At 46.7% G+C, this 22,933-nt stretch overlaps 2 protein-coding genes across 3 annotated transcripts in view; one reads left to right on the plus strand and one right to left on the minus strand.

Moving 5' to 3' along the window:
• LOC116949633 (katanin-interacting protein-like) overlaps window positions 1-5,112 on the plus strand; it is a 33,747-nt gene extending 28,635 nt beyond the window's left edge. For both annotated transcript variants that reach the window (XM_032967160.2, XM_032967161.2), the window contains exons 22-28: window positions 151-230; window positions 721-831; window positions 1,241-1,380; window positions 2,915-3,016; window positions 3,530-3,690; window positions 4,083-4,168; window positions 4,424-5,112. In XM_032967160.2, the coding sequence (XP_032823051.1) occupies window positions 151-230; window positions 721-831; window positions 1,241-1,380; window positions 2,915-3,016; window positions 3,530-3,690; window positions 4,083-4,168; window positions 4,424-4,482 (739 nt within the window). In that variant the 3' untranslated portion in view covers window positions 4,483-5,112. The remainder of the gene's footprint in view (window positions 1-150; window positions 231-720; window positions 832-1,240; window positions 1,381-2,914; window positions 3,017-3,529; window positions 3,691-4,082; window positions 4,169-4,423) is intronic.
• A 630-nt stretch (window positions 5,113-5,742) lies between these two features.
• LOC116949634 (UBA-like domain-containing protein 2) lies at window positions 5,743-15,862 on the minus strand. The gene is made up of 3 exons (XM_032967162.2): window positions 15,228-15,862; window positions 10,010-10,066; window positions 5,743-7,644 (listed from the first exon to the last, which is right to left on the minus strand). Exons 1-3 carry the CDS (start codon window positions 15,345-15,347, stop codon window positions 7,378-7,380), a joined length of 444 nt encoding a protein of 147 aa, XP_032823053.1. The 5' UTR covers window positions 15,348-15,862; the 3' UTR covers window positions 5,743-7,377.
• Window positions 15,863-22,933: the final 7,071 nt, after the last annotated feature.

The following is a 22,933-nucleotide window of genomic DNA, read 5'->3' on the forward strand; positions in this document are numbered from 1 at the left end:
CATTACCAGCTAGGAAGCACAAACAAGACTGACAATACACAGACGTTAGCCATCGCTAGCAATCAAACCCAAGTCACCTGTGTTCATTCTACATCGCACTCACCACTGCGTCACTGATAGTGATGACAATACATTTGTGATATTTCACAGGAACAGACACAAAGATCAACGGGCTGCTGTTATGGAGAGAGCAAGCATGGACTATGAGGCCCCGCTGATGCCCTGTGGCTGTATCCTTTTTGGCTGTAGTGGGGGGCGGGGGGGGCATGGGGGGAGGGGGGAATCTGGGGGGCACGGGGGGGTGGCACTAACACAACCCTGAGTCTTACAATTTAAAATTAAACGTCTTTGTCGGGTCCTGGTAGGTTTAATGCATCACATTGCTACTTAAAACTGGGCAACATATACAACCACATTTTTGGATATATAATGGCCAAACATTCAGAGCTGAGCAATGTACCATTTTTTTTAAATACACCATCATGCAAATTTGAGAACACAGCACTTGTTCAGGACTTTCGTGAAAAATAATGAGGCTCATAAAAGCTATCCTGGATACACAAAGGACACCTATTTACTTTATTTCTTACAACTGATTTCCGTAATCTCTGTTTACATGCAGCTGTCAAAAATTGATCTTTAGTCAGCCACCGCATTTTGTATATGCATTTTGCATATGCATTTTGCCAAAGTTCTGCCTTCCTTGACGGCGCTTTCCAGTTCTCTTTCAGTTCCAGCTGCTGTCAAGCTGGGGCGACCCCTACTACATCGGCCTCAACAGCCTCCAATTCTACAATGAGGAGGGCGACCCGATCGCCCTGACACCCAAGAGTATCCGTTCATAAGCCAACCAAATCACGACATGCGTGCCCGGGTTTGTCTGTGCAACGTGCTCCTGAGCACACCGCCTTGTATACTGTGTGCACCGTGCTCTGTATTCTGTCCCGAGTGCTGCACATTGCGTGTTGTGCACTGTATGCCGTGTGCTGTGTATTGCGTGCTCTGTGGTGCACCCTCTGTGCTGTGTTCTGTCCTCTGTGCTGCATTGTGTACTGTACTGTGCTCAGTGATGTGTGTTCTGTGCTGTGTACTGCGTGCTGAATGCTGTTATTGTTCTGTGTGTACTGTATGCTGTGCTACGTGTCGTGTGCGTTATGTGTTCTGTGCTCTGCTGCCTAAACCTCGTAATATAGAACGCTGCATTGAAGCGCTTGGCCCCTTGACTCACGTACGCGGCAAGACATCGCGGCGTATCCCGACAGTGTGAACGTTTTGGACAGAGTGAGTGGGGATGTGCGCACGCCAGACAAGCTGGTGGACGGCGTGACGGATGGCGGCGATGGCCGGCAAGCGTGGCTAGCTCCTGTGCTTCCCGGCCTGGTAACAAGAGCAACGCCGCACGCACGCACGCATGCCATGCTCCACCACGCTCTTCCCCTCTCTAAACGAACGAAACTAAACTTTCAATTTTACCACATAAGGCCCACTGAGCTACATACCTCTTTTTCGAAAACGACCTGGCCACAAATAATGTGGAAATTTATAGAAGCCAGAATACTCTAAAAGCATGTTTCCAAATATGGAGGGGAAAACAGGGGGATCCGGAGAAAATTGACACAACCACGGGGAGAACATGCAAACTCCGAATATGCAGGTGTCAGGGATGGGATTGAACCCACAACCTCCTGTATACCAGGTGAGGTAGTTAACATTTCAACTACCGTGGCTCCCACATGTAATACAAAAATGGCTCTGAATGAAAATTTCTCAATATTAAATTGAGTGATGCAAAGAACAGCAACGTTTTTTCCACCAGGTGTGGTGGTGCACACCTGTAATGCATTGCATTTGAGTTGAGATTAGTGGATATAGCAGATATGAGTGTCTTTTGAGAATTCCACCCTTATACGCTATGGAGGTGGTAAGGAGATGGCAGGACAGCAAGTGGGTGAAAGGTCATGTTTGTAAAGTTTTTAATCCCACCTGTGTTTTCTTTAGATGCTTTGGTTTCCTGAGATGTGAACACTCCCTTCTTAAAACGGTTTGACCCAATATCTAAATTCAGGATTCCGACAATGAGTTTTGGGACTCGGCGAGGCTTTGTGGGATAAGAAAGTCCTTATTTATAACCAGGAAAGGGCATATTTAGAATGAACATCACTTTTTCATTGGACTTGGGTTAAGGAAAATATAGTAAAGGACTGTTGTTTCTAAACAACAAAGACAATTACCACAAATTGTGTGCCTGTCACGGTCTTAATTGTAAAATCTCACACTTGAGCATTGCATCTCTTCCCCCTCATCCAGGCATTAGACTGCCATAGGTGTTTTTTTTCCAGGAAAATGGTGCCACATGTAAAAATGCTGGAAAGGAAATTTGTACGAAACATTCAATCCAATACTTGAGAATTGGTGACGCTTTACAAGTAAATAAACTATTACAATTAAACTAAACATGAATTATCTTTTTCATTAATGAACAAAAATTTACACCATTGGAACCTCCTTTGCCAGTAGCAAATATTAATTGTTTTTTTACCCTTTTATCTGGCAACAAAACTAACACCTTTTTTCATTATCAACTAAAATTTAGTTTTGTATTTTTGGTAAATGGACCTTATGCTGACCCAATACTTAAAATCAAAATTTCAATGAGGCAAATGCTGAATTGGTCTTAGTTTCTCCAAAATTTATCAGCAAACGGTGGTCAGTTAAAATGGAAGTTTAAATATTTTAAATGGTTTCTGAGCACAGGCCCAAAACTTCAAGCAGCCAGCAACTGACATGAATATTAAAGTTGCTGGGGTTTTCAATGACATAAATGTCTAAGCTGTTCATTTCTTTGGTGCCGATGATTGTGTATTTTCAGTAATTGATTTTTTTTCAATGTTCCTGAATGTGGCTTGTGCGGCAGGTCAACCGTGTGTACGTGATGTTCGACTGCCCTACGACCGTCTCAATGATTAAGTTGTGGAACTACAGCAAGACGCCACAGAGGGGCGTTAAGGAGTTTGGGGTAAGAACGAGCCCCTGCCGAACGTGGTGTTATAGTACCGAGCCGTCACTGCCGAGAACCTGGCTTTGAATTCAGGATTCAGCTGCCCGTGATAAAACTGCGTTTTCAAGTATAGTGAGGCCATGATGGTGGCGAAATGTTAACTCCCTTGCCTGGTATCCATAGAGGTCGTGGATTCGATCCCGACCCTGATGTATGTTTTTTTTAAGTTTGCATGTTCTCCCTGTGGTCTTGTGGATTTTTCTCGGGGCCCTCCAGTTTTTCCCTCCACATTTAGAAACATGTATTTAGAGTATATGGCTGCTATAAACTTCCATGTGATAATCCACTCGAGCTATCATGTGGCCAGGTCACTTCTGAAAAAGAGCTGCATAGAGCTCTACCGGGTGAAATAAAAAATATGTAGTTTGAGTTTACGGTCTCAGCCTGGTTATCAATGACTGCCAATATGGTTACGAGACACATTGTTATGGTGTGTGGTGATATTCCACATTGTAATTGTCCTTGCTGCAGCTGCTCGTGGATGACCTGCTCGTGTACAACGGAGTGCTGGACGCCGTGAGCCAGGCGGCGCGTGGAATCCTGCCCACCTGCACCGGCCCCACGCCGTACCACACCATCCTCTTCACGGACAGCGCAGACGTCCTGCGACGGGAGCGACACACCGTGCTGCGGTATGATGCTCACCTCTCCTCGACAGATCTTTTACTCCAGTATTCACGGCTCCAATTGACTCCTTGGATTATCAATCTTTCCATCAACCAAGATTCTCCCAGAACATCAGTTACTCATTCTTAAATGTTGGGAGCCTCAGAGGTAGTTCTGTAACATCACCTTCCTTGGGACAATCTCAACCACCGTGCGATGCATTGCTCTGCGAGGGTCGTGAATTCCAAATGTTTCATCGTATGACATAACAAAGATAGTACAATTTGAACAAAAAATGATTTGCAAATATAAAAACCACAAGGTCAGTATTAGTCACACAGTTGAGGTGTGGTAGCTTAGCTGGCAACTGTGGTTGTGTGCGTCTCGGAGTAATTAGTGGTTTTGGGACCCCACCCAGGAACCGTGCGGAAGAGCAAGAGGTAAGCCTCCTCAACGACAACCGCATCCTGCAGAGCAGCAAGAAGACGTCGTCGGTGGATCAGGGTGAGTGTTTTGGCAACGTGGCTCTCTGACAAAGAACTGGCGAGATAGACCCTGATACTTGCCAAGTCACTCTAACATCAAAATAATATTCGTGATGCATAGATTTTCATTAGGCTGTTAAATAGAGGTCAAGCCATTGTCCTTGTCAGAATTGCACACAGGCTCAGGAGAGAAGCTGTGGTCTGTAAGCGTTTTGACTTTTCAAGTTATGCATTAACAGCTAACTGGAGGGGTGTGTGTTGTGTATTCTCACAGCTCTCCGCCCCAAGACTTGCCTCATCGAGAGGAAGGTGGCGGGGAGGAAGCAGAGATGACTTGTCACGTCCGTTGCAATGTTTTCACCGCATGGCACAACTTCTAATAAATTACACACATCCAGCGGTGTGGAGTATCACAAACACCCACGCCCTCGTGCCACATCATGCATGTATTTGTGTTTACCAACAAGCACAGCGTGCATAGTGTAAGAACTTGTGACCAGATTCACACCTTTATGAAACAGCGGAAACGCATCCCTTTGGTGATTTTCACAGCCGCTATGTGTTAGATATATTGGCATGTTTTCCAGTAATTGGACAAGAATATAATTTAATCAGGCCGTTAGTATGCACACGGATGGCGACTATTGCCGTGCGTGATACCTCAGAATGTGAGGACTGGGCTTTGAAAAACCTCGGTTTAAGTGCATTGAAACCTGCCAAATTGAACAGATGGCTCATTACTCTCAACCATGTTTTTTTGTTTTGTTCGCAGAACTCTAGATTAGGGAGTAGTTTAAAGTTGAATTCTCAAACTTGATTTGCTTTTTGCAAAGTGTAGAATGGGAGAGAATTGTGCACGTGGTCTTGATTGTATTGTACCAGCTTTGTACAATCTAAAACGAGCTGCGAATTGCACTAATCCTGCTGTAAATATGTCTTGTAAATAAAAGCATCTCGCACATGTTTGTGCTGTAGCTCGGACTGATTTTAATTTCAAAGCACTTGCGTATGCATTTTTAGTTTTCATCAAAATAAAACAAACTTGGTTTTAAAGTTGTTGTTTTTTACATTTGAGCCAAATTTTATATGGCATACATTACATTACCCTATTCATTTAAAAAAAAAAGTCTTAAATAATTTTGTATGCAATCATTTTGCAATTCAACATTTAATACAATTTACATTAGAATGTTTAGGTTTTTTTTTATATACAAAATTTATTTTACTTCCAGTTTCTTTGCACTGTATTGCAAAGTTACCATAGAAGACACCAACATCGCCCTCAAGGGTATGCCAATGCATACGAGTATCACAGTTGAAACCACAATTATTGAATTTACTCGCAAAAAGCAGACATTCAAATTTAAGACATTCTATTGGTTCGTAATGGATATGAGTTAGTACCGCCTATTGTGCTACCAACTGCCAATTCACTCTCATAGGCCATCAAGAATTAGTACCACCTAGTTTTGCAACCTTCAGTTCTGCTCTGACCCATAGATTAACTATATGTCCCCGTGTAAGAGAAATCGCAATGCTTTCTCCGTCGGTTAAATAAAGGACATCAGCCAATAAAACACCAAACAATCTCAACACATGCATGCATGTATTACCAGTCGATGCTGACGCTTCAATTTCCACACCAAAGGTTGAAGTCATTCAAAAAATGCATCCTCACGCAATTTTTACAAAACAGTTCGTAGAGAAATGTCTCGGTACTAAAAACAATATTAACAACAGAAATGTATTGCCTCCATACAGTGATAGACTACTGGTGTGTATATATACAGGTGTTGAGTCTGGCAAGTGTGGTTTTAATCCAACACGGACCTGCAATAATTTAATTCCGGTGCTTGATTCCAATCTGGACTGCTGTTGCACAAAACAAACACTAACACAATAATTAATACCAACTATAACCCTACCCTGCCTGTAACACTAACCCTCCACCCCAAACACTTAATATCTTTAACACGAACCCCCAACTCTAAAACAGCTACTATTCTAACCCAGTAAACCATCACCCGCATCCATAATACAAAATGTATTCATAGCTCCATCCCAAACCTGCAATTGTTGACCACAGGCATGTCCTCCCCCCTGTGTGTTCCAATGATTAATTAAGCATGTATATGTGAAACAGTGCACAGGTATGGCCATGAGGAACAGCATTTGCTACGAATGCTTTTCATTGTATAATAGCTGCCTCAAAACGGATACCCATAATTAATTTCTCTTTTAAAAAAACAATATTCATTACTATAAAAAAAACACAAGCCCAATCACATGCGTCCGAAAACGCGCATCCCGAAACAAATCTTTCTGTTTCGGCCTTTACGGAGGCCGCTGGGGGTCCATGGGTCACATGCAGTAGTCTGCCATCGATTTCTGTCATACACCAACTGTTGGTTGGTATTGCGTTCATGCCATTCCTCCTTTCCGATGCTTCCAGAACACCTTCAACCCAAAAAGAGAATGCTGTGTACGAAATCTAACAATAGGCTTATCTGTGCTACGATTTCTCACCCGTGGCACTGCCGCATGTTTCCATAATTCGTACAAGAAAAATGGTTGGCTTCTGCTTTTGCCAACGGCCGCTGCTCCTCTTCGGAATGGCCGTGTCTCCCACTCATTAGGTGTGGTTGATGGCACCAGCGTTCTCCGTTGCCGACGATCCTTGTTGGTGTTTAATGTAGACATTTGCCAAGTGCTCGCTGTCTTTGCTACGATTCAATCGTATCGAGGTGTAGCCATGAAGCTTGGAAGACATGTGGAGGCATGACAATGTCATCACACCGACAGGATGATGTCATCACAGCGACAGGATGGCACCCCTGGGACGATAGCATCGTATTTCTATACTCTGCATGTGGAAATGTGAGCAGCGGGGTCCACGTGTACAAGACTTGTTTAGCAATCTCCCTTTTGTTTTTGTATTAACAATGACAAAAGGGGGGTGGCTATAGTAACAGCCTCCGAGGGTAGACAAATACAATGACTCACCACCAAAGTGGATCACAGTCTGCAAAACTAAAGATGTATCTTTCAGAAAGACGATTGTTATTTTAACTTCTCTACCATTGCAAGTCAATAGCTGTAGTCATCATTAAGTTTAGCATTTTTTTCGTAGGCTTCGGGGAGACGTCGTTTTCCAGCCCCCCGGCCGTCCTGCCGCTTCATCACCACAATCAAGCAGTGTCAGTTTTTGTTGTCGCTCTCCCCCGGCCGTTAAGTCATCTGCTGCCCTCCCCGTCCGGCGCAAAACGGCACGGCCGCGTGGTGGCTCGAGGACACGGGCGGCCACGTCTGCCGTGGTGGGGCTGCCACCACAGGCACCTGCGATGTCGTCGGAGATGCCGCCCAGTGCTGGGCTCCTCCCGGGGTGGGCGACGCAACCTCAGCCCCACCGCTGTCCGACGCCTGGAGGCGCGAGAACATCGTGAGCGCCTCCGGGAAGTTGGGCGGTGTCGCCGGCGTGTTTGACGGCGCGCACACCTGCGCGGGCAAACAAAGACACGCGCGCGAGGATTTTTCAATCGGTCATGGCGAACAACGACGACAGCTGCCATGCACCACTAAGTGGCGGTAATGTCACCACGGTACATTTGCCAGGTTAGGTACACCTGAAGACCACGTAACGTATCGGATGGCTCGCTGGCAGGAGGTCCCAGATGTTGTGGGTTAACTTACCGAGATGACTCAGATGACCCCGGAATCAGAATGTATTTATAATGGAGGAATCCGATGAGCTATAAAGTTCTCTTTCACAGATGTCAAGTAGGGGCGTGTCAGAATTTAACAAGATAATAATACACAAACACGATAGGAATGCAAAGTATAGGAAAGGTAAACAAATAACTTACAAATAAAACTGAACTTTTGTATTTTACCAGGTAAAGCTCACTCAGGTATTAACCTATTTTTCAGAAGCGACCTGGCCACAAATGACAGCTCAACAATGTGGCTTATGATTTTGAAATGTATAGCATAAAAAATATCTAAATGGTCATGGTGCACATACACATGCATGCCGCCCCCCTCCCTATTTAGCCTAAAGGCCAGGATACGATAATTATTGTTGCAGGCTGGTTTCAGCAGTAATGGTGGCCGCAGTTTTCTATTGCACAAAAAAATATATATATACCGGTAGTTGCCCAATTGTGGACAACTCTGACCACTGCTGCCCCTATTGGACAACTGAAATGTCAACTTCCAATCACATTTTTAATTGGTCACTTAACTCAGGATTATTTATGCACTTCGAAGACCACTAGTCATCAGATGCTTTTTAATAAACTCTGTTTTCATTGGCCAGACGGTATTTCGTAACTTTTTGATAGTTCTATGCCAAGTTGCTCAAAATATATCTGTTGAAGGCCAAAGTACCACACCCGTTGGGTGTTTGTTTCCCCAAAGCTAATATTCACACATCCTGCACCATGTACTCATTTTCGATTGAGTTGACCTGGGGGAAGTGCAGGAAATGTTTGTATCCCATGTGCTACTGCTATTGTGCATGCTCAGAAATTGAAAACCACTGCACGACTTCTCCCACACACACACACGGATACAGTGGTGGGGTGTGAGGAGTCGAGTTTGGAAAAGCCTGGACTGTGGGTGTGGGGCTAAAGGTGATGTCTTTCAATCTTGGCGTCTGTGAGTGGCTCACGCATTTATAAATAGCCCTGGCTGCACAAGTGCATGTTATGGCCACACGCTCATGGTATGCGCGACGTAGCCCGTCTCCGCAACCCCCTCAACACGGTGTTATTTATCGCTTTCGAAAGGTTTCTGTATTTTTAGCGAGGACATGTTCGTTATTTTCCAGCCAACCATTCAAGCAACTTCGGTGATATAATTGCGCAAGCGTTGCTCTCTTCATACGCATTTGCATAATTCACCAGCAAAGGCTAGTTCGTGAATACAATGAAAACTTACCCTTTCAGGGTTACGCAACGCTGAAACCACGGGTGTTGGTGGCAAAAAATGAGCATCAACTGGGACGATGAAAACATTAACTGGAGGCTCCGTGAGGTGGGAAGAGAGTTCCATTGACCAGTTGCGGTGTGTCCGTGAAGACACTGCTGTCTGACCTTTGGATTGACCACAGCAGGTTCTGGTGATGCAGTTAAGGTAAAATAAATAAGTATATTTTTATCTCCACCATCCAGACTCTTGGCATCTCAAAGTAGTGACAGTTGATCGTGCTAATAATAAGAGTTATAAATGTGATGTAGGTCGCAATGTCTTGCTTATTCTCACTGGTGTCAACACCCTACAGCAAAGTTTGCCAAGATCTTACAAACCTATTGTTAAAATGTTTCTGAAAAATATATATTTTTACCCTGTTCGTAAATTGCAAATTGTCTGTAAATTTTAGTAAGACTAAACTAATATTATAAAAAATGTACGCTCTGGCTTACAGTCTGTTTGAATCAGAAAGGTCATGAAACCGATTATGTTTGGGGGGTTGTAGCTTCTCCATTCCCTTACACGAACCCTGAAGGAAGTGCTTGGTGACATCACCAACGCCTCCATCGTCACAGTACACGCCTTTAAACGGAGTTTGTAAAAGTGTTCTGTCAGTAAAAGGAAGCCATACCTAAATTTCGATTTAAAGCGATCTTGCTGTGACTATCCCACCCGAAGACGGAAGCTTGTGTTGCCTCCGAAACGTCGTGATAATTTTTATTTTCTTATTTTATTATTATTTTATCCCCATTCTACGTGACTTTACCGAAAGAACCAAGAAGATGAAGCCATACCTGATCTGTGTATGAATTAAAAAAAAAACACAAGGCACACACGGTCAGTAAAACTGCTGTCACGACTGTGGGTTTTTGTATTGTACTGCAAGTACCATGGCGTGGTGATGGTGGTGGCTTGTGGCCTCTTGAAAGAAGATGCTCAGAGCTGCCTGGAAGGGGGAAGAAAGCCACACAACGTTTTGGTACAAGCTCAACAGATGACCTACTCACTCCTGCTGCCATAACAGCAGATTTATTTTCAAAATATATATTTTACAACACTTTGTCAATCCATGTCTGAATGAAGGCCTCCCCTGCCCAGTGCTGTGTCGGTCATCGGGGTTATTTGGCCATACTTCACCACACTGGTCAATGCCGGTTGGTGAAGGGGTGGGGGGGCATACAGAAACAGTTCAGATCTTACTCGTCACTGATGTTAGCTGTGCCGGTTAATCAAACTCTCGGTTGTCACTTCATTATACCGTATATATGCAAGTCCAGGGTCCATAGGTTGACATTCATAAACAAGTTATATAATTGTAATGTATTTAGCCAGTAAAGTATCACCGATTTTTTTTCTAAAGGGTCCTGTATTGGAATGTTTGGCTTAGAGTATTCAAATCAAGTTGTCTTTTTGATAGACCTGTTTCTTCACCTGAAGGCCACTTGTGTTGTGGCCGAAACGTCGTGAGAATTTTTATTTTTTACATATATTTTATTATTTTATTGTTTCCCTTCAACGTGACTTTATCAAAAGAGCTAAGAATACAGGTTTGGGATGTTCATAAATTTGAGCGATCGACCAACCCGCTCTCATCCCAAAGAGCTGAATCACAGGCGTGGGACACAACGCCCAACTCACTTCCCACTGAGACATTCAAATTCATGACCTCATTTACATTAAAAAAAACGTTTCCCCTCAACTCGAAGGGACATTTACAAACAAATATAAAAGGATGCCTTTGGAAACACATCCGAAAGGACCGATGACTACTTAGCTCATGTTCAAGTGCTAGACCGCAGAACTGAAACAGCAATAGCTTTGGAAGACCTTCATCCAGCAGTGGACTGACCATGGCTGATAATTGTATCTATTGGATTATTTATTCTATTCATTCACGTATTTCTTATGTCAAGGTGTCTGGCCAAAAGAGTAGGCCAAACGCCCTTTAGAGGTAGCTTATTAGAGCCATTCTCTCTAGTGTAAGGACCTTTCCACAAGCTGGTGCAAGCAAGAATTCGCAAGGTTTGGACCTGGGACCGTTTATGATTATTTATATTTTACTGAACGCATGCAATGTTGGTGCCGAGTATACAATGGCCTCCCCTCCCTCTTGCCAAAAAAAATCGTCACAAGGGCGTTAATGTGACTAAGTACAACCCCAAACAAGCCAAGCCGCAGAATGTAAACACAAGGCGGCATTTTGTAGCTTCACACGCCAGACTGCACGCCCGCACACAAACACAAAACCTGGCAGACTTGAAGAGCACAGCTAAACAACAAACCACGGGACACAAAGAAGTGGAACGTGTATGTTTTGTTTTACGGCTGTAACTCGGCACGTTTGGAAATCGGGGTTGGTGGATCACACAAAGATGGCACTGTACTGTGAAACTCCAAACTTTGTGTGCACGGTGGCCGGGCAAATTGCAGTTAACAGTAATATGGTTCCTGACCCATCCGCGTGGACTTTTGATTGCTATTCCCCCTTTGTATGCGCGGCCTTCCTCCAACGTGGAAAGCATTACCTAGAGAGGGACTGGTCTAACATCCAATTGTGGGTCACGTCTGAAAATGTCTTGAGACTTTGTGAGGCTTTCCTTGAAAATTAATTAATAGTATTTTACATATCCCAGCCGGGGTGGACGAGGCCACGTTATTCATCATCACGATCATCGTCCACTTAGGCAGGATAAAATTAACATCGAGGAGAACAGATCACCGTCTGGTGAATAAGCTGATGACCTAACAACAGTTGGTTGACATACACGACCCTGCCACAGAAATGTTGAATTTCCAGCAACGGCACAGAACGACTACCGAATACGAGCACAATAGCCTCACGTCCACATGAGCAAGCGGGACGATTTGGATTTATTGCCTTTTCTAATAGCTCAGCCAGATGACTCAGTATATAGCTCACGAAATCATAATTTGCTGTACAGTAACATGCGCATGCATACCACGGCTGATCATCACTACCTTTGTCTGACCCTCATGCATTGCCTATAACCAAATCGCCCTGAATGTGCCCGATCTCATCGTATCGGTGATTATCGGTCATGGATTGCTGAATCTATCCGTGAGGGCCTTGGGACTGGGCCATTTTCTCCCATATCCTGATCATTCATTGAATTGTCCATACATTCCCATTGAGTGTAAAAAAAAAAACAAGAGACTCTCATGGAAAATAAACAGCTTTCTTATTCAGGCCTGGGACAATTGTGTAAAATTCATAATTCGAAATCACAATGCCATTGTAATTCCAGCGAACAATGCTGGTGTAATTATTATACCAACTGACCCCAGGCGTGTCTTATTCACTCGCTTGTGTTAAATGAAATTGGGCTGCTGCCTCTGTTATGTGTGTGTGTGGTGTCTGTGCACACTGCAGTAAATCACCGTGTTATGCAAGACCACTGCGAAACAAGACAGTTGGCAAATCACCGGTGCGGCAACGTACTTACAATGTCAGGAACACGAGAGACGACAAATACTGCATCAAGTACTCGCGTACGTGAGACCCCGGCCCACGCATTAAACCAAATACAAACGACGACATTGGTACACACACACACAATTGCTCGACGCTTGTATACAGGACAAAGATTCCCCCAACACAGCCTTCAACAAGAGTGTTGGGGCAAGCGTTGTTAGCGAGCACCTATGAAGGTGGTCACGGTACACGAGGGGGTGGGTGGCCAGCACCACGCCCGGCCGCCTTTGTCTCTCCACAGTTGCGGGCCTTTAAACGCATCGCACCAGGCACTCGTTTAAATCTAAGTCGACCTATAATTATCATGCACGACATATTGCATGTTACACAACACTATATCAGAGGGTACGTGACAAATAATACACAGTACATGTATAAACACACGCACACATGCGGGTACAGGAAACATAAACACAACAGACATCAATACAAAACACATGACATCATACGTGCACACAACACAGCGTAGCGCCCGGAGATACACAATATTTAAAATACCAGCACATACCACACAACACGCCACCCGCCAGAGCAAAACAGGAAAGAGTAGATACCAGTGTTGATTTTTTTTTAAATGTAAACACGTACCAAATGGGGAAACGCGCAGGAGCATCAACAACACAAACGTTTGATATCTCGCGACGCAAGCACCCAAAGTACGTGTCAATAACAATCACTACACCACAACAAGTATCATTCGTCGATAACAATGTCACCATTGCTGATGGGTGGTAGATATGGTGGACATGCAGTTAGGCACATAGTAGGTAGTAGATATGGTAAAGTTGGTAGTAGATACACGCCAGGTAGGTGGGCAACTATGTAAGTACTGGGAGCGGGTATGCTGGCAAGCAGTACATGCTAAGCAGGTGAGATGAATGAAGGTGGCGAATTGGTATGCAGGAGGAAATGAGGACAATGTGTGGTGTGTGGGTAGGCAGGAGAGACCAATGTGGGGTTGGGGGTATGGTGGGGTTGGGGGTATGGTGGGGTTGGGGGTATGTGGGGTTGGGGGTATGGTGGGGTTGGGGGTATGGTGGGGTTGGGGGTATGGTGGGGTTGGGGGTATGGTGGGATAGGGGGTATGGTGGGATAGGGGGTATGGTGGGGTTGGGGGTATGGTGGGGTTGGGGGTATGGTGGGGTTGGGGGTAGGTGGGGTTGGGGGTATGTGGGGTTGGGGGTATGGTGGGATAGGGGGTATGGTGGGGTTGGGGGTATGGTGGGGTTGGGGGTATGGTGGGGTTGGGGGTATGTGGGGTTGGGGGTATGTGGACTTGGGGGTATGGTGGGGTTGGGGGTATGGTGGGGTTGGGGGTATGGTGGGGTTGGGGGTATGTGGGGTTGGGGGTATGTGGGGTTGGGGGTATGTGGGGTTGGGGTATGTGGGGTTGGGGGTATGATGGGGTTGGGGGTTTGTGGGGTAGGGGGTATGGTGGGGTTGGGGGTATGGTGGGGTTGGGGGTATGGTGGGGTTGGGGGTATGGTGGGGTTGGGGGTAGGTGGGGTTGGGGGTATGTGGGGTTGGGGGTATGTGGGGTTGGGGGTATGTGGGGTTGGGGTATGTGGGGTTGGGGGTATGATGGGGTTGGGGGTTTGTGGGGTAGGGGGTATGGTGGGGTTGGGAGTATGTGGGGTTGGGGGTATGGTGGGGTTGGGGGTATGGTGGGGTTGGGGGGATGGTGGGGTTGGGAGTATGTGGGGTTGGGGGTATCGTGGGGTTGGGGGTATGTGGGGTTGGGGGTTTGTGGGGTTGGGGGTTTGTGGGGTTGGGGGTATGGTGGGGTTGGGGGTATGGTGGGGTTGGGGGTTTGTGGGGTACGTGGCAGGGAGAATGTGGATAGGCTGATACTGGATATATCGAGGGATGAGAAAAGACTATGAGTAAGTGGGTACTTGGTATACAGAAGGCAAAATACAAGATGGGTAGTGAGTACTGGGCAGCCAGAGGAAGGAGGGCACAATATGGGTGTGTGGGTACTTGGCTAAGCAGGGGGATGAGAGAAAAAAAGGTAGGCAGGGGAAGGAAATACAAAATGGGTGAGTATCAAAACATTTACTCCGGAGTAATCCGATGAGCTATAAAGCTCTTTTTCACAGATGTCCAGTAAAGGGGGAGTAGCCAGGGTAAGGAGACCAGGTGGGTAGGGGAGTACTTGGGTAGCCGGGGCAAGGAGTGAACAAGATAGGTACAGTATGTGGATACTTGGACAAGAACAGGGTGGTGGGTAGGTGGGTACTTGGTAGACAGGTTAAGAAGACACGCAGGATGGGTAGTTGAAGAGTGGACAGGTCGGTGGGTAGGTGGGTGGGTAAGTAGGGGGGTAGTTGGTCGGTCGGTGGGTAGGTAGGTGGGTCGGTAGTTGGTAGGTAGATGGGTAGTTGGGTGGGTAGGTTAGTGGGTGGGTAGTAGGTAGGTGGGTGGAGGGTAGTTGGTAGGTAGGTGGCTGGGTAGTAGGTAGGTGGTGGGTAGTTGGTAGGTGGGTAGTTGGAAGGTGGGTGGGTAGTAGGTAGGTGGGTGGAGGGTAGTTGGTAGGTGGGTGGGTAGTTGGTAGGTGGGTGGAGGGTAGTTGGTAGTAGGTAGGTGGGTAGTTGGTAGTGAGAGGGGTCGTCACCTCGAGCTGCCAGTGGGAGGTCACCAACATCTCGAGCGCCGTGTCCGCCGAGCAGCCGGCCACCATCACGAACTGGCCCACCAGCAGCTGCCTCTTCAACTCCTCGATCTTCGTAGACATTTTTAACGCGTAGGCAAACGACGACGACAACAACAACAATAACAACTAAACTCGCCACCCCCCCCCTCCTCCAACGGCGGGGGAATAACAATAAAAAATAACCAAACAAAAATGTAAACAATAACGACGATGGCAGCCGCTGTTACAACCGACTGCTGTTGTTGACCGTGAAGACAGACGATGGGTTTGCTCTGCTTTAAGAATATATATTTTTTTAAAAACACGGCGAGAGAGACTGACTGGCGGTAGCCGACGTCGAGGGGATACAACGAAGACTGCTAAATTCTATCGTTTGTTGTGATAATAATCAACAACAACGCGCGACGGCTACGCGTTGTGCGAAGGGTCTTGGAGGAGGGCGTCTGTGTACCGGCAGACGCTAAAGAGGACGAGGCGAGGTTGTTTTGTTGTTTTGTGAGGGAGACGGCCTCCCGCCAGCCATTGGCGGCCCGGAGAGCCGCGCCATTGGGCGACGGCTCCATTTAAACCTCGCCGCCATTACGTAAACATCCCTCCCCCTTCACCATCATCATCCCCCTTCACCATCATCCCTCCCCCTTCACCATCATTATCATCATCATCATCCCCCTTCACCATCATCATCCCTCCCCCTTCACCATCATCATCATCCCCCTTCATCATCATCCCTCCCCCTTCACCATCATCATCACCATCATCATCCCTCCCCCTTCACCATCACCATCATCATCATCCCCCTTCACCATCATCATCCCTCCCCCTTCACCATCATCATCCCTCCCCCTTCACCATCATCATCTCTCCCCCTTCATCATCATCATCCCCCTTCACCATCATAATCCCTCCCCCTTCACCATCATCATCACCATCATCATCCCTCCCCCTTCACCATCATCATCACCATCATCCCTCCCCCTTCACCATCATCACCATCATCCCTCCCCCTTCACCATCATCATCATCCCCCTTCACCATCATCATCATCCCTCCCCCTTCACCATCACCATCATCATCCCTCCCCCTTCACCACCATCATCATCATCCCTCCCCCTTCACCATCATCATCACCATCATCATCCCTCCCCCTTCACCATCATCACCATCATCCCTCCCCCTTCACCATCATCATCCCTCCCCCTTCACCATCATCATCACCATCATCATCCCTCCCCCTTCACCATCATCACCATCATCCCTCCCCCTTCACCATCATCATCATCCCCCTTCACCATCATCATCATCCCTCCCCCTTCACCATCACCATCATCATCCCTCCCCCTTCACCACCATCATCATCATCCCTCCCCCTTCACCATCATCATCACCATCATCATCCCTCCCCCTTCACCATCATCACCATCATCCCTCCCCCTTCACCATCATCATCATCCCTCCCCCTTCACCACCATCATCACCATCATCATCATCCCTCCCCCTTCACCATCATCACCACCATCATCATCCCTCCCCTTTCATCATCATCACCATCATCATCCCTCCCCCTTCACCACCATCATCACCATCATCATCATCCCTCCCCCTTCACCATCATCATCACCATCATCATCCCTCCCCCTTCACCATCATCACCACCATCATCATCCTTCACCATCATCACCACCACTATCATCATCACCCTCCCCCTTCATCATCATCACCATTATCATCCTTCCCCATTCTCCTCATCACCCTCCCCCATCATCACCATCATCATCCTCCTTCGCCATTCTCCTCATCACCCTCCCCCATCATCACCATCATCATCCTCCTTCCCCATTCTCATCACCCTCCCCCTTCCCCATCATCATCACCATTATCATCCTCCTCCTTCCCCATCATCACCACCATCATCACCCTCCCCCATCATCATCCTCCTTCCTCCCCCCTACCCATCATCATCATCCTCCTTCCCCCCGACCAACCTCCTCCTTCCCCATCCTCCTCCTTCCCCATCCTCCTCCCCCTCATCATCAGCATCCTCTCTCCCACCCGACCCATCCTCCTCCCCGCCTTCCGCTCTCTTCCTCTCGATCCAAAACAAAAACAATGGTTGTTACATACACACAGTGTGTATGTATAGTGTATGTGTGTGTCTGTTGAATTTATTTCGCACCGTATCGTCGCAACCCGAGGACAAACCATGAACGCACCAAGCAGTTGTAAATAAATTAGTTTGTCAATCGAGATGATTTAAAGGTGCCATAGCTCGCGGTGGCTTCCGAATGTCGGAAGGACGTTCCAGACGGCCGCAGCTGCAACACCAAACAACATACAAACACTGGCGATACATTCGTCCACAATAACAACATTTGCCTTTTACAAAGGAACACTTTTTTATTATTACAATGGCCCATTTTCTTCATAGCACGTCTCATATAGACGGTACTGTGTATTGGTTTTAACTATATATTCTTGTGAGTAATATATACACAAAATATACTGCAAGTTTATCCCACTCCCTTACTCCAATATTCGCGCGTTATTGATAATGTTTGATGATTTCACTTAAACCACCACCCACGTCTGCTTTATTGTTAGCTGTTGTGGACCGTGGGCTGAGAGCAGCCATCATCACCATCATCAACACACACACAGGCAACAATAACAAAGGCAGGTTTTGGTAAAAAGCGTTTGTTGGTTCTTTAAATAATCTTAACGATGGCGAGGGTAAAGTGTTGTTAGCGAGCATCTATTCAGACGTGGGGGTGGAGGTGATATTTAGGGGTCACTGACATGCAATGTTTACAATTCAAATGAACCACACAGGCACAGCTGTTTTGCATTATACAGAATCGGAATCTTTATTTATACTGGAGGAATCCGATGAGCTGTGACGATTCTTTGTCATAGACGACACACACACACGTTTATACAAGTCACGTACAGACAAACTCATACACAAGTTACATAGACACATCATATACACAAAGACAACGACCCCCCCCCCCCCCATATTGCCTTCACATGCTAGGGGGTGGGTGACCAACACCACGCACGGCCGCCTTTGTCTCCCCCAGTAGCGATGTTTACTACACACCGCACCGGGTACTCATTTGAGGCTGAGTCGACCTAGGGGAGGCGCAGGACCGGTTTAGATAATCGTCACCGGTGTTGGCCAGTGACGATTATCATACACACAGACATTTACATACAGAGAACACATGTTCCTGTGCAGTGTACACATATAGATGCAACACACACGTACCTACAATAGACACATACACACATATACAAACGTAATTACATATACATAGTGCACAAATATAACGGCCGCCATTCCACCACTAAGTGTAGGCAGTAATGTCATTAGAGTGCTTGTGCCAGGCTAGGTGCACTTTGAGGCCACGTGAAGTGCAGAAGGCTCGACGCTGGCAAAGAGGTCACGGGACAGACCCAGGTGTTATTGATTGGCTGATGTGCCAGGCTAGGTGCAGGAGGTCACGGCACAGACCCAGGTGTTATGGGTTGACTGATGTGACAGGCTAGGTGCAGGAGGTCACGGCACAGACCCAGGTGTTATGGGTTGACTGATGTGCCAGGCTAGGTGCAGGAGGTCACGGCACAGACCCAGGTGTTATGGGTTGACTGATGTGCCAGGCTAGGTGCAGGAGGTCACGGGACAGACCCAGGTGTTATTGATTGTCTGATGTGCAGGAGGTCCGGCACAGACCCAGGTGTTATGGGTTGACTGATGTGCCAGGCTAGGTGCAGGAGGTCACGGCACAGACCCAGGTGTTATGGGTTAACTGATGTGCCAGGCTAGGTGCAGGAGGTCACGGGAAAGACCCAGGTGTTATGGGTTGAATGATGTGCCAGACTAGGTGCAGGAGGTCACGGGACAGACCCAGGTGTTATTGATTGTCTGATGTGCCAGGCTATGTGCAGGAGGTCACGGGACAGACCCAGGTGTTATGGGTTGACTAATGTGCCAGGCTAGGTGCAGGAGGTCACGGGAAAGACCCAGGTGTTATTGTCTGTGCCAGGCTAGGTGCAGGACGTCACAGCACAGACCCAGGTGTTATTGATTGTCTGATGTGCCACGCTGTGTGCAGGACGTCACGGCACAGACCCAGGTGTTACGAGATGACTGACAGATTCATCACCTGTGCTCCCCACTGTGCCAACACCAATGCATTCACGCATGCACCAACACGCGTATTCATACAACAACGATGCCCCAACCCCACGTAGCCTTATTGAGACTTTTGGGGTGCAAGTTTTGTTAGCGAGCACCTATTAATGTCGGCACGGGTACGCGAGGGGGTGACCTGACCGTCTTTGTCTCTCCCCAGTGCTGGTGTGTATTTACACACTGCACCATGTAACCAATTAAAGGTATAGTTGAATTACGGGATACCCAGGACCATAACAAAGACCAATATCCGCCTTAACAAACTGTTGGGGCAAAGTGCTGTTAGCGAGCACCTATAAAGGCCGGCACGCCACACGAGGGGGTGGGTGGCCAACACCACGCCCGGCCGCCTTTGTCTCCCTAGTGGCGATGTTTACACACCGCACCAGGTACTCATTTGAGGCTGAGTCGACCTACACATACACACAGACACACACAGACGCACACACACACACAGACACGCATTGACGCGTACACACGCCTTCAAAGGAACACAACGTTCCATTATTTGAGACCTTTTTTTGTTGGGGGGGGGGAAGTGCAGTTGGCGGAGCACCTATTAAGGCCGCCACATCACGACGCTGCGGTAGCTTAGGGACAACGTCGTTCGCTTGGGCAATTCGAGTCCCTTGAGCGTGACTCGTTGTTTTCAAATGAACGACGACAAACAATAAGGGAGCCCCAAGAAACACAATGCCACCGCGGTTCGGGTGACATCATTAATTCATCGAGTGGTCAGGCGAGCTTGAGTCAAGACGGTACCAAGACGTGGTGGTTCGATCCCCGTCTGCAGGCGTCTATAGTTTATCCTGCAAATGTGATCATCACCATCCACAGTCGTACTAATAATCCACATTGAACAACATCCAACGTAACAAATAATCCGCAATAATAATAACCATCATTCACAATCATCCACGCAGATCATCCGCAATGAACATCGTCCAAAGTAGATAACCATCCACAATAACAATGATCAGTCATCAACATACACAACCATCGTTGGCGTGATCAAACATCAACCACAATACTGATCACTCGTGCTAATCATCCACAATGTTCACAACAATCCACACTCATATCGTCATCATATCATCATCGTCGTCGTCGTCATCATCAAAGCAATGTCTCATCCACACCGTAAAAAGCAGCCCATTCACAGCTCACTTGTTTCGCAATTCTGTAAGCTCCCACAAATGCAACAGTAATCTAGGTCCGCATTGTAAGTTAAACAGTCGCCGTGTGTGTACGATTTTGCAAGCTTTGCTAATCAATCGATAATTCGTCTCCACGTTTCCCCCCGCTTTGTTAAATAAAGAACGTCAATCAATGGAACCCGCGTTGGGGTTCATAACGTAGAATCAGGGCAACTGCATAGATACGCATTGTTCAGAATCTCAGTGTTATCATTCAAAACACGTGCTTAAAAAAAAACACCGAACTGTATTACTTCCTCGAACGCCTTTGTCTTTAAGCGAGACTCGCGTCAGCCATGGCGCACGCACGCGTTCATTAAAATCGCATTCGTTCAATAGGGGGAGGTGGAGTGAACTGCATTTGTATTCTACCGATCATAACAATGACCATACACAGCAGGAAGGCATATATTCACAGCTGCGTACTATATAATACCATACATGATTACAGTAAACCGCTTTGCGTGGAAATAGGAGCAATGTATTGGGGAGAGGGCCCTTGCCTATAACATCAGGCAATTCACCAGCATTGACTCAAGCCTGACTGCTGATGAGACACGGATGCCAAAACCGATACGGAGTTTGGGTTGTACTGAATCGATGCTGTTGAAATGATGCACTCCCAGGAGGCTGATGAATTGTGCAAGGTACATAATATTTTAGTAGAGAGGCATATATATGCGGACATATTGCCTGCTAGTAATCTATTTCCCTCTATATGTTGAGATGTTTTAAACTTGATGAGTGTGTTTGTATACGTGGGAGGAAACCGGAGCAACCGGAGAAACCCTGCGCATGCGAGGCGGGGGAGGGTGCTCAAATGTTTGTCTCTTACCGTCAGCACAGCAACATAACAAAGCTTGAGTGTGCAGATGGAACCCATGAATGTAAAAGCCTGTCCATGCTTTGATTTTAATGCTGATGTAATACACTGGGTGGGAAGGCCAGTAAATTGATCGACTACAAATATTTTATTTTTTTATGTGGAGAGACAGACTTTTGTTTATTTATCGGTTTCATAATATAAAAAAATACCATCCTCCAACAAGGGTCGGGTGGTTGTTCATCTTCGTGGGCGGTCTCGAAGCGGTTGTGGAAATTCCTCATTTCTGCGGCAGGGATGAATGGGCCGGGTGTTTAGAACATTAAAGCCACGTGTGTAGGATCCAAAGTTTGATAACTTACCAAAGAGGTTGCATAACACGTTGAATTCATCAACACCATGATGAGCTTCTTTGAAAGCGTCTTATTCGTAAAGTGTGGGCACCCACAAAACCACTGTTCAACGCTTCTTATTCTGTTTTAAATCGCTCCGCCCTATGCTTGTACTTTCGCCAGACAGGTTAAACCGCTCAAGTCGTTTTGCTTCGAGGCAAGTTACAGCAGGAAATGTTCTTCGACCAAAACAACGCAGATCAAATCAATGATAAAAAAGCCAAGGCAAAAACAAACACCGTGTTCTTTTCAGTTCCTCATTTGTTTGCTTGGGTATGGAAACCGCTCCCTTCCAACTGCTATTGCGCTCAGTATTTTTTTTGTCTGTTGGGCAATTGTTCGCTTTATCAAACGTGCCACAAATGTAGCAACACTTCCCACATGGTGATCAACATATACCGACAAACATTTTGAAGATCACGTAATGCAGAGACTAACAGTTTTATTCACCTAAACGGGAGGTTAGAAGCATTTTATCAAACCGATATGCGTCACGTTCCAATACTCCCACCACTAAAATTGTATCTTGTACTATAGGTACAGGGAGTAAAAGTCCATGTAATGAGCGGATGGCTAAAGAAGGCAGGAAGAGGCTTTCATATCCACGAGGCCTTTACTCAGTTGCAGATCAAAAACAGCGTAGGTATATGCCAACCAAACCGCATACGGTCAGTAAGCCTTGCGTTTACTTTTTGAACTCGCAGGACCCCATTCACAAAGATCCCCCGTATAGCCTTAACTGACTTCGGGCAAGTGCTGAGCAAGCGCCTATGAAGGCCGTCACGGCACACGAGGGGGTGGAAGACCAGCAGCACGCCCCGTCGCCTTTGTCCGCCCAGTGGCGATGTTTATACATAGCAACAGGTACTCATTTGAGTCGAACTCGGGGAGGCCGAGGATAATCGTCGCTGGTGTTGGCCGTGAGCGGAAATCAAAACTCGAGTCACCTGGGTTCGTAGCGCAAAGTACAATTACCAGAATATCACGGTTGGCTACGCACGGTGTGAAAGAAGTTCACCATACATACCATACGCTATTGAGCACACACATGCATAAATTCAATG

This window comes from Petromyzon marinus, chromosome 37 (assembly GCF_048934315.1).
Source record: "Petromyzon marinus isolate PM22_M1 ecotype Great Lakes invasive population chromosome 37, UKy_Petmar_22M1.pri1.0, whole genome shotgun sequence".
NCBI lineage: Eukaryota > Metazoa > Chordata > Hyperoartia > Petromyzontiformes > Petromyzontidae > Petromyzon > Petromyzon marinus.

Coding starts and splice junctions, on each gene's coding strand:
- LOC116949634 (XM_032967162.2), bottom strand. CDS start 15,347: ATGTCTACGAAGATCGAGGAGTTGAAGAGGCAGCTGCTGGTGGGCCAG. Junction 10,067..15,227: donor CCTCCCACTGGCAGCTCGAG/GTGACGACCCCT, acceptor TCCCCCTTCCAG/GCAGCTCTGAGCATCTTCTT. Junction 7,645..10,009: donor ACCACCATCACCACGCCATG/GTACTTGCAGTA, acceptor TTGCCCGCGCAG/GTGTGCGCGCCGTCAAACAC.